Consider the following 11847-nt stretch of genomic DNA (forward strand, 5'->3'; position numbering starts at 1 on the left):
CTTTATCTTATCCTCTCCCTCCCCTTACCTTGGCCATTCCTTCCACTGACTGCCCTTCTCCCTTTTTCCCACCTGTCCCTTCCTGTCTTTCCTGTCATGTCAGTCACCCCTACCTCACCTCCTGGGACATGGTCTGACGTCTGCCCTGCAGCAGGCGGGTGAGCTTAGCCAAACGTTCATTCTGCTGTTTCAGAAGTGAGTGAAGTTCCCTCATTGTGGCTTCTGACTGAGAGGGGTCTGTCAAATAGGGGGGGGGGAGAAGGGGGAAAGAGGATGAACCTGTTGAGAGAGAGAGACAGGGAGGGGTGGGGGGAAGAGGGGGGCGGGGAGTAAGGGGTGGAGAGCGAAACATGGGAGCAGGGAGGGGAGCATGGGGACAGGGGAGGGAAGCATGGGAGCAGGGGAGGGAAGCATGGGAGCAGGGGAGGGAAGCATGGGAGCAGGGGAGGGAAGCATGGGAGCAGGGGAGGGAAGCATGGGAGCAGGGGAGGGAAGCATGGGAGCAGGGGAGGGAAGCATGGGAGCAGGGGAGGGAAGCATGGGAGCAGGGGAGGGAAGCATGGGAGCAGGGGAGGGAAGCATGGGAGCAGGGGAGGGAAGCATGGGAGCAGGGGAGGGAAGCATGGGAGCAGGGGAGGGAAGCATGGGAGCAGGGGAGGGAAGCATGGGAGCAGGGGAGGGAAGCATGGGAGCAGGGGAGGGAAGCATGGGAGCAGGGGAGGGAAGCATGGGAGCAGGGGAGGGAAGCATGGGAGCAGGGGAGGGAAGCATGGGAGCAGGGGAGGGAAGCATGGGAGCAGGGGAGGGAAGCATGGGAGCAGGGGAGGGAAGCATGGGAGCAGGGGAGGGAAGCATGGGAGCAGGGGAGGGAAGCATGGGAGCAGGGGAGGGAAGCATGGGAGCAGGGGAGGGAAGCATGGGAGCAGGGGAGGGAAGCATGGGAGCAGGGGAGGGAAGCATGGGAGCAGGGGAGGGAAGCATGGGAGCAGGGGAGGGAAGCATGGGAGCAGGGGAGGGAAGCATGGGAGCAGGGGAGGGAAGCATGGGAGCAGGGGAGGGAAGCATGGGAGCGGGGCAGGGTGAGCAGAGAGGGTGGGAAAAGCAGAGGAGGTTGGATGGAAGGGAGAAGAGGGGAGGGCGGGATAGGGACAGAGGGATGGGGAAGGAGGATGGGCATGGGGGCTGAAGGGAGGTGGGGTGGGAGGAGGAGAGGGGGATCTTCTGTGATCCTGACACTTACCCCCACTGCCCATCCGATGAGACAGCTCCTCAATGGTGGTCCGCAGCCTCTGGAACACTCTTAGGGCCGAACTGACAGAGTCCCGGGAGGTCACCACTCGCTCCCTGAGCTGCTGCTCCATTTCTTCCCCGCTGCTGCTGGCAAGCAGGGCGAGGAAAGGCAGAGTGGTCTCACCTGGGCTGTCCCGAGGAGCTGAACAGGATTGGAGGGTGGGGAGGAGTGGACAGAGACAGAATAGAGAGAGGAGTGTCGTTAGAAATGGGCATTCCCAGTGTTCCCCCTATTTCTCCCCCGTCCATCTCTCCCCTCCCTTTCTCCCTTTCTCTCCCCCTCCCACTCTCTCCCCCTCTCCCACCCTCCCTCTCCTCTGTTCCCCCCCTCCCTTCTCTGTTCCCCACCCTTTAGCTCTCCCTCCCTCCTCTCCCCCCTATTTCACTCTTCTGCAGCCCATTTCTGGGTCACTGAGGGGAGGTCAGGGAAGAGAGAAGGGATGGGTGGGGGAAAGGGGGTAGGGGGTGTGGGAGAGAGGTAGTGAGGGAGGAGGGGGGCCACCTTTATACAGCCACCCACCTCGCTCCCTCTCCTCACGCCGATCCCTCTCTGGATTGTTGTCAGTTTCCATCTCAGGCTCGGCTGGATCCACTGGTCGCTTCTCCAGCAACTCCCGCTCCAGATCCCAGCGCTGCAGAACGATCCCAATGTTCTCATCGAACTGACAGAAGGAAAACCAAGTATGATATAGTTGGGACGAAGCTAAGTGTCCTTCACTCTGTGTCCCACGGTGGGAGTGTGTTATTGGTTGGGTTGGAGGGGGCTTCACTCTGTGTCCCACCCTGTGATTGTGATGGGACAAGCGGGAGTGTGTGATGGAACGGTGCAGGAGTGATGCGACTGTGTAGAGGAAGCTCATACTGTGTCCCTCCCTGGGAGTCTGTGAAGGGATGGTGTGGAAGAATCTTCACCCTATGTATCACCCTGGGAGTGTGTGGCTATTAACAACACTAGAAAATAATAATAAGCTGTTTAAGGAAAAATTTCTTACCCTACTGAGTCATGTTAAGAAGGCTTTGGCTCAATGGTCCCGCTTTCGATGTCCTTAATTGGATGTGTTAATATTATTAAGAAAATTTTATACATTTTTCAAGCTGTACCAGTTTTGGTTCCTAAATCCTTTATTAATTCTTTGGACTCTCTTATATGGAATAATAAGTTACCCTATCTTAAAAAAAACCTTCCTTCAAAATATTAAGAAAAATGGAGACTTGGCATTACCTAATTTTAGATTTTACTACTGGGCAGCTAATATCAGATACTTTATTTTTTGGTTTAATCACAAGGTTCTTTCAGGTGCTTCAGGTTGGATTAATTTAGAAATTAAATCTACTAAAAAGTTCTCCTTTATTCCAATACTTGGAGCACTTTTACCTTTCTCTGCTTCCCGATTATCGGATAATTTTGTAGTTAGACACATTGAGAATTTGGTTTCAATTCAGGAAACATTTTGGATACCAGAGGTTCTTATTAGTCAGTCCTATCTTAAGTAATTCTTTTGTCCTCCCTCGGTTCAAGATACTGGTTTTTATCAATGGTCTAACTTAGGCACCCTATCTTTCTTGAATCTTTTTATCAACCATAATCTTGCTTCTTTTGAATAACTAGCTGTTAAATTTAATATACCTAGATATAATTTTTATCATTATTTACAGGTTAGGAATTTTTAAAAACTCTTTATCTTTGAGACCTCTTCAGGATTTGGAGTTTGATGTTATAGGGAAAATATATAATTTCAACTGGACCATAAACAGCTGATGCCTGCCCTATATGAGCTACTTTTACAATCTAAGAATAATTTATAAGGTGGAATTTAAAATAAATATAGGAACTAGATTTCCAACAAATATTTTCTGAGACTATATGGGATTCTATTTTGAGACATATTCATTCATCATCTCATTATCGCAATTTAAAGTAGTACATTGTGCCCACTATTCCTAAACTCAATTGGTTAAATTCTATCCAAATGAGGTTCATTGTATCATATGTTTTGGCTATGTCCTTCTCTACTCAATTATTGGAAAGGCGTATTTTGTACACTAGCTTTAGTTCTTCATATTAATTTGGCCCCATCTCCTTTTATTGCCTTGTTTAGAATATATGGGCCCATCAATCCGATAATGAATCCTTTACAATCCCATATAGTACCTTTTGCTCTCCTGAATGCTAGAAGAACCATTCTAATGAAATAGAAAGATACTGTCCCTCCCACTCACACAAAATGGCTGTCTGATATGATGGCTTATTTATCTTTAGAAAAAAATTAGATGTGGAACTACTGTAATGAATAAAAACTTCATTTTTTCATGGGTTCTTTTCTTAACCCAATTTGTAAGCATAATTAATTTTTGATTCTTGACCTCATTGTTTTTTTTCCCCATTATCAGATACTTTGCTAACAGCCTCTGTAGGTAGGGGAGTCAAATTCGTAGATTAGCTAGTTTATTTTTCTTTTTGCATGTATTTTTTAAAAAATGCAACATAGATTTTGTCATTAGTGATATTATTACCATTTAAATTTTGATGATTGTTCTATTCATGTTCATTTGCCTAAGTAACATTTGCTAAATGAAATTAATAAAGATATTGAAAAAGAAAAGAACAGCAGATACAGAAACACCAACTGCATTACGTAGGCACATCAATAACCTACAGTAATGCCAACGATTAAAGTGTTCAGTTGTATTGTATTGCTATTTTGATAGAAATTTTGATGGCATATGGGATAGTTTGGTCTCAAAACACCATTATTTTTGCAGTGTAACTGGTTGAAAACTGCCAGGCTTAATAGTGTTTGGCCCGATATTTGTTATATTTTTCTGTATGTACCCCACAGCCTAAAAAGTTTGGACCCCTTGGTATCGAGGTAGCTTCATGCTGTGTCCCCCACCCACCCCACCCCCCCCCCCCCCACCCGGGGATGAGATTGGGAGAGGAAGATTCTCCAAGTACCTGGCACCAGTATCTGTTCAGGATAAGCAGTGTGGCATCGTCAGTTGCCTGCCTCTTCACCAGCTTCTCAATCTGGTCCCTGAGCTCATCTTCGATGCATTGCCTCTGGTCAATCACTTCAGAGAGCTTCCGGTTCTTAGTCTGCAGAGTACGGATGTCCAACTCCTCCTGTGGAAAAGGGAGAATATGAGAAGGAAAGTAAGGGGGGAAAGAGAGAGGGGTGAAGAGGAGAGTGGGGGAGGGAGAGAGGTAGGAGGGGAGAGGGGGAGGGGAGAGGGGGAGGGGAGAGGGGGAGGGGAGAGGGGGAGGGGAGAGGGGGAGGGGAGAGGAGAGGGGGAGGGGAGAGGAGAGGGGGAGGGGAGAGGGGGAGGGGAGAGGGGGAGGGGAGGGGGGAGGGGAGGGGAGGGAGGAGGGGAGGGGGGGGAGGGGGAGGGGAGAGGGGGAGGGGAGAGGATGGGAGGGGGAGGGGGGAGGGGAGGGGGTAGGGGGATGGGGGGAGGGGAGGGGGAGGGGAGGGGAGAAGGGGAGCAGGAGGGGAGGGGGAGGGGAGGGGGAGGGGAGGGGGAGGGGAGGGGGAGGGAGCGGGGCGGGGGCGGGGAGGGGAGGGGGCGGGGAGGGGAGGGGGCGGGGAGGGGGAGCGGGCGGGGAGGGGGAGCGGGCGGGGAGGGGGAGCGGGCGGGGAGGGGGAGCGGGCGGGGAGGGGGAGCGGGCGGGGAGGGGGAGCGGGCGGGGAGGGGGAGCGGGCGGGGAGGGGGAGCGGGCGGGGAGGGGGAGCGGGCGGGGAGGGGGAGCGGGCGGGGAGGGGGAGCGGGCGGGGAGGGGGAGCGGGCGGGGAGGGGGAGCGGGCGGGGAGGGGGAGCGGGCGGGGAGGGGGAGCGGGCGGGGAGGGGGAGCGGGCGGGGAGGGGGAGCGGGCGGGGAGGGGGAGCGGGCGGGGAGGGGGAGCGGGCGGGGAGGGGGAGCGGGCGGGGAGGGGGAGCGGGCGGGGAGGGGGAGCGGGCGGGGAGGGGGAGCGGGCGGGGAGGGGGAGCGGGCGGGGAGGGGGAGCGGGCGGGGAGGTGGAGCGTGTGACTAGTGGTGTGCCTCAGGAATCAGTACAGGGATTATTGTTGTTTATAATCTATATCAATAATCTGGATGATAACATGGTAAATTGGATCAGCAAGTTTATAGATTAAAGTAAAATTGGAGATGATATGGACAGTGAAGGTTTTCAAAGCTTGCAGAGGGATCTGGTCCAGCTGGAAAAATGGGCTGAAAAACGATAGATGGACTTTAATGCAGACAAGTGTGAGGTGTTGCATTTTGGAAGGACACACCAAGAAAGGACATATACGGTAGGACACTGAGGCGTGCAGTGGAACAGAGGGATCTGGGAATACTGATACATAATTCCCTGAAAGTGGCATCACAGGTAGATAGGGTTGCAAAGAGTGCTTTGGCATATTGGTCTTCATAAATCAAAGTTTTGGACCAGGAGCTGGGAGGAGAGGGAGCGAGAGGAGGAAGGGAGGGAGGGGAGGAGGGATAGCCCGCGGGGGGAGAGAGTGAGGCGAGGGGGGAGAGAGTGAGGCGAGGGGGGAGAGAGTGAGGCGAGGGGGGAGAGAGTGAGGCGAGGGGGGGAGAGAGTGAGGCGAGGGGGGAGAGAGTGAGGCGAGGGGGGAGAGAGTGAGGCGAGGGGGGAGAGAGTGAGGCGAGGGGGGAGAGAGTGAGGCGAGGGGGGAGAGAGTGAGGCGAGGGGGGAGAGAGTGAGGCGAGGGGGGAGAGAGTGAGGCGAGGGGGGAGAGAGTGAGGCGAGGGGGGAGAGAGTGAGGCGAGGGGGGAGAGAGTGAGGCGAGGGGGGAGAGAGTGAGGCGAGGGGGGAGAGAGTGAGGCGAGGGGGGAGAGAGTGAGGCGAGGGGGGAGAGAGTGAGGCGAGGGGGGAGAGAGTGAGGCGAGGGGGGAGAGAGTGAGGCGAGGGGGGAGAGAGTGAGGCGAGGGGGGAGAGAGTGAGGCGAGGGGGGAGAGAGTGAGGCGAGGGGGGAGAGAGTGAGGCGAGGGGGGAGAGAGTGAGGCGAGGGGGGAGAGAGTGAGGCGAGGGGGGAGAGAGTGAGGCGAGGGGGGAGAGAGTGAGGCGAGGGGGGAGAGAGTGAGGCGAGGGGGGAGAGAGTGAGGCGAGGGGGGAGAGAGTGAGGCGAGGGGGAGAGAGTGAGGCGAGGGGGGAGAGAGTGAGGCGAGGGGGGAGAGAGTGAGGCGAGGGGGAGAGAGTGAGGCGAGGGGGGAGAGAGTGAGGCGAGGGGGGAGAGAGTGAGGCGAGGGGGGAGAGAGTGAGGCGAGGGGGGAGAGAGTGAGGCGAGGGGGGAGAGAGTGAGGCGAGGGGGGAGAGAGTGAGGCGAGGGGGGAGAGAGTGAGGCGAGGGGGGAGAGAGTGAGGCGAGGGGGGAGAGAGTGAGGCGAGGGGGGAGAGAGTGAGGCGAGGGGGGAGAGAGTGAGGCGAGGGGGGAGAGAGTGAGGCGAGGGGGGAGAGAGTGAGGCGAGGGGGGAGAGAGTGAGGCGAGGGGGGAGAGAGTGAGGCGAGGGGGGAGAGAGTGAGGCGAGGGGGGAGAGAGTGAGGCGAGGGGGGAGAGAGTGAGGCGAGGGGGGAGAGAGTGAGGCGAGGGGGGAGAGAGTGAGGCGAGGGGGGAGAGAGTGAGGCGAGGGGGGAGAGAGTGAGGCGAGGGGGGAGAGAGTGAGGCGAGGGGGAGAGAGTGAGGCGAGGGGGGGAGAGAGTGAGGCGAGGGGGGGAGAGAGTGAGGCGAGGGGGGAGAGAGTGAGGCGAGGGGGAGAGAGTGAGGCGAGGGGGGAGAGAGTGAGGCGAGGGGGGAGAGAGTGAGGCGAGGGGGGAGAGAGTGAGGCGAGGGGGGAGAGAGTGAGGCGAGGGGGGAGAGAGTGAGGCGAGGGGGGAGAGAGTGAGGCGAGGGGGGAGAGAGTGAGGCGAGGGGGGAGAGAGTGAGGCGAGGGGGGAGAGAGTGAGGCGAGGGGGGGAGAGAGTGAGGCGAGGGGGGGTGAGAGTGAGGCGAGGGGGGTGAGAGTGAGGCGAGGGGGGGTGAGAGTGAGGAGGGGGGGGTGAGAGTGAGGCGAGGGGGGGGTGAGAGTGAGGCGAGGGGGGGGTGAGAGTGAGGCGAGGGGGGGGTGAGAGTGAGGCGAGGGGGGGGTGAGAGTGAGGCGAGGGGGGGGTGAGAGTGAGGCGAGGGGGGGGGTGAGAGTGAGGCGAGGGGGGGGTGAGAGTGAGGCGAGGGGGGGGTGAGAGTGAGGCGAGGGGGGGGTGAGAGTGAGGCGAGGGGGGGGTGAGAGTGAGGCGAGGGGGGGGTGAGAGTGAGGCGAGGGGGAGAAACACTCACCGTCGACGTGTCACTGCCCAATTTGATGGTCTCCACCTTTGTTCCCGAACTCCCAGATGGAGCCTCCACTCCTGGACGGTCCAGGGCTGCATCTGAGTGCAGGCGTTTCCCTCCGCAGCCCGCCATGATCCCGTGCTCTCGAGGGAATGAGTCCCAAACTCTCTGGGGACTGGGTCCCGTGCTCTCAGGTGGTCTGCGTTCCCAATGGATTGCCCCACGCTCCCAAAAGATGGGTTCACGTTCTCAATCCCTCGACTCTGAGGGAGAGGAGAGAGGTAGTTACATCTGGTCAGGTGTGATCTTCTCCCTATCAATGTCTCCCCATTTTCGCTCCTCAATCCCTCCATCTCATCTCCCCTTCAATCCCTCCAGTCCTTCCTCTTCAACTCCCATCTCCCTCCTTTTTAATCCCTCCATTACAAACACTACAGCACAAAAATAGGCCTTTCAACCCTTCTAGACTGTGCCAGACTATTATTCAACCCCACTGACCAACACCCAGTCCATAGCCCTCCATCCCCCTACCATTCATGTACCTGTCTAAATTTTTATTGAATGTTAAAATTGAGCCTGCATTCACCATTTCAGCTGGCATCTCATTCCATATTTCTACCACTCTTTGTGTGAAGAAGTTCCCCGGAAGGTTCTCCTTTCACCCTTAACCCATATCTCATTTTCTATGTTCCAGAAAATAAAGTCCTAACCAGCTCAACCTCTCCAGCAACATCCTAGTAAATCTTCTCTGCACTCTTTCTGTCTTTCCTGTAGTTAGGTGACCAAAACTGCACACAATACTCCAATTTGGCCTCACCGATTCTTATGCAACTATCATAACATCCCAACTCCTATACTCAATACTATGATTTATGAAGGCCAATGTGTTGAAACCTGTGATGCAACTTACAGGGAATTATGTATCTGTATTCCCAAATCCCTGTTCTACCACACTACTCAGTGACCAACCGTCTCCTCCCTCCTCCTCACCCCTTCAACCCCTCTATCTCCCTCCTCATTCCCTACCAACTCCCTCCCTCAACACCTCCCATTCCCTCCCTCATTTTCTCCATCTTCCTGCCTCAAATCTCTCCACCCCCTCTTCAAATCCTCCAAATCACTCCTTCAATACCTCCATTTCCCTCCCTCATTTCTTCCATGTCCTCCCTGTCCCTCACTCCCCTCTATTCCTTACCTCTCTGCTATTCATCACCACTCCAACCCTCCCCTCCATTACTCCCTTCCCTTCATCCCCAAACCCTCCCGCTCCATCCCCCTCCCCTATAACTGCCCCTTCCCTCCATCTCTTCTAACCCTCCCTTTCTTCCCCCCCTATCTATCCTTCCTTCCTCCTTCCACTCTATCCCTCCTCCCCTTGATAACCCCCCTTCCTCAATCCCAGGGGTCACCACCATGGCTCCGAGCCACATGCAGCTCTTTTAACATGAATGTGTGGATTGTGGAGGTATTTTGGCTGCATACTGTTAGTGGACATGGTCTGCAGTTATGTGATTGTGGCATGTGGTGTCGTGGGCAATGGAATTAGCAGAGTGTAAGTGCGATACAGTCCGCCCTCCCATCTGAGGTCCCGACACCCCGGCCACCCTCCCATCTAAGCTCCCAATGCCCCTGCCGCTCTCCCATCCATGGTCCTGACACCCTGGCCACCTTCCCAGCTGAGCTCCAGACAACCCGGCCTCCCTCCCATCCGAGCTCCCGGCACCCTGAACTCCCTCCCATCTGAACCCCCAGTACCCTGGCTGCCCTCCCATCCATTCTCCCGACACCCTGGCCAGTCTCCCATCCGAGATCCTGACACCCCAGCTGCTCTCCGTTCCGAGCTCCCAACGCTGCAAAATTGTATGTGTGTAATGATCGACCCCCTAAATTTTACCATAAAGGTTAGTCTATAGCGGGCCAAGTGGCCTCAGCGCAATGCTCTGAACTGTTACCCTGCAGGCCTGATCGCTGCTCACTCTCCTGGGTCTGGGGGGACGGGGCCATGCTGTGGGCTGGGTCACAGCGCACTGAGGAGTTGGGTACTCACCCTCAAGATGGCATGGGGCTCCCGTCGTCTTTAGTTTAAGATACGCATCCTTCAGGTGAGTTGCAGGTACGGGGTGATGCCACTTACGGTCCCAGGTATCTGGGCCGGAAAGGTTTTAAGAGGAGGCAAATTTGACTAAAGAGTCTTTGCTGACTAACACTGTGTCTGGTGAATTCATTTAGTAGCTCTACTGGAGTAATCGCTACCAATGGTGACCCCGACGGCAAGATTCAGTCAAAGCTCGAATCCACAATCAATATGGACACAACAGCGGTTGCTCCCACAGCTGCAGTTAACGGTAGGCATTCACTTGCCCTCTTTCTGGGCCAACCAGCCTCGAGTGTGGCTGAACCAGGCTGAGACCCAGTTCCGCCTTCATGGAATAACAGCTGAGGACACAGTTTTGGCACGTCGTCGGGGCACTGGATGCCGCTACAGCGGCTAAAGTAAGTGAATTTATTGGTCACTCCCTGGCAGAAAACCAATACATCAGGTTCTGGCAGTTCCTCCTGAACACCCTGGAATTAACCAGGCACGAACGAGGCATGCAGCTTTTTAATACGGAGAGGCTAGGCAACAGGATTCCGTTTGATTTAATGAATTGCTTTCTTTTTGAGAACTTATTCTTGACAAAGCTCCCATATAACCATTTACAACACGGAAACAGGCCATGTCGACCCTTCAAGTCCGTACCGGTTCACTTGAACAACTCCACTAGCTCCTCCACAAACTCCTGAGGAAGTAGAGGCTTTCTTCATGATGTCATTGGTGTGTATACCTACATAATAAAAGCTACCGTATATTTTTGTGTATAAGACGACTCTTGAAGCACCCAAAAAACACATCTTCTAGGCCAGATACAAAAATGTGACCTTACCGGGTCACATCTCCATACCAATAGCAAACATGGATTTTGGCCGACCCCATGACGTGACCCGGGAGGCTGAAAGACTCTACCACACGCCACGGCAAGAGTCTGCCCACATACAGCCCGTGTCCTCAGCAGAGGTATCTCTTGTGCTGTGCCCGTAGCTGTGGTTCAAAAAAGGGATGAACGTAATGACAGGGGCCGAGAATGGTGTTTTACCACTGCCAGTGGGGAAAAAAATGCCCGAAGATGTGTGCCCCCTTGTGGCTACTACGGCAGCAGTGGCAAGCCTGAAAAGTTGTTGGGAAACAACAAAGCCAGCTGCCAGTAGTGGCCTCGGCAGCTGTCACAAGTACTAGCCTCCTCTATCTTCACGATGATGCTTATGAGCACAAATTTTCCGTGGATGCAGGAGCTGAGCTCAGTTTACTCCCACCAACAAACTTTGAAAAGACGCATATGCGACAGGGACTTGCCCTTCAAGCTGCGAGCAGGACTTCCATCCCCAGCTTTGGCACACGACGTGTCACAATTAAGATAGGAGAAGCAGTGTTCCATTGGAATTTCATTTTGGCTTCCATCACACAGCCCATCTTGGGTGCAGATTTCCTACAAGCCCATGATCTGCTTGTGGACGTTAAGTGAAAGAAGCTAGTCAACACCACTACTTTCCTAACATACCCTTGATAAGCAGCAAATTACAAGTCTCCTTACTCAGGGTGCACACTCTACCCACTGACACCTATGCTTCCTTGCTCAACGAATTTTCTGGTGTGCTCTCTCCTAAATTCAATTCCTCGACAACTGCCCACAGCGTGTCCCATTACATTGACACCTCGGGCCCACCAATTTATGCCAGTGCTCATCATTTCCAGCCAGATAAACGACAGCAGGCCAAGGCAGAATTCACAGTCATGGATGAATTGGGAAGCATTCCAACAGCCCTTGGGCATCACCATTTCACATGGTGCCCAAGAACACAGTGGGTGGAGACCCTGCGGTGACTACTGTAGGCTCAATGATATAACTACACCTGGCAGATACCCTATTCCGCATATACAGGAATTCGCTGTCCTTCTAAACAATTGCTGTGACTTTTCCAAGGTCGACCTCGTGAAGGGATAACATTAAATCCAAATCTTTCCAGATGACATTCCCAAAACAGCAATTATTACTCCTTTCAGGCTTTTTGAATTAATCAGGATGCCATTTGGTTTGAAGAATGCTGCTCAAATGTTCCAGCAGCTTATGGACACTTTGGGCAGGGATTTAGAATTCACATACATAGATGATATGCTCATCGCCAGTCAAAATGAGCAAGATCACCAACTGCAC

At 54.4% G+C, this 11847-nt stretch overlaps 1 protein-coding gene across 1 annotated transcript in view; it reads right to left on the bottom strand.

The window, feature by feature from the left end:
- Positions 1 to 11526, bottom strand: part of LOC138754939 (E3 ubiquitin-protein ligase BRE1A-like) — a 32203-nt gene extending 20677 nt beyond the window's left edge. Inside the window, 6 exon segments of the mRNA XM_069919976.1 lie at positions 119 to 237; positions 1241 to 1432; positions 1811 to 1952; positions 4247 to 4414; positions 7604 to 7860; positions 9645 to 11526. Of these exon segments, the coding sequence (XP_069776077.1) occupies positions 119 to 237; positions 1241 to 1432; positions 1811 to 1952; positions 4247 to 4414; positions 7604 to 7729 (747 nt within the window). The 5' untranslated portion in view covers positions 7730 to 7860; positions 9645 to 11526.
- Positions 11527 to 11847: the final 321 nt, after the last annotated feature.

Source organism: Narcine bancroftii, chromosome 1, assembly GCF_036971445.1.
Source record: "Narcine bancroftii isolate sNarBan1 chromosome 1, sNarBan1.hap1, whole genome shotgun sequence".
NCBI classification, from domain to species: domain Eukaryota; kingdom Metazoa; phylum Chordata; class Chondrichthyes; order Torpediniformes; family Narcinidae; genus Narcine; species Narcine bancroftii.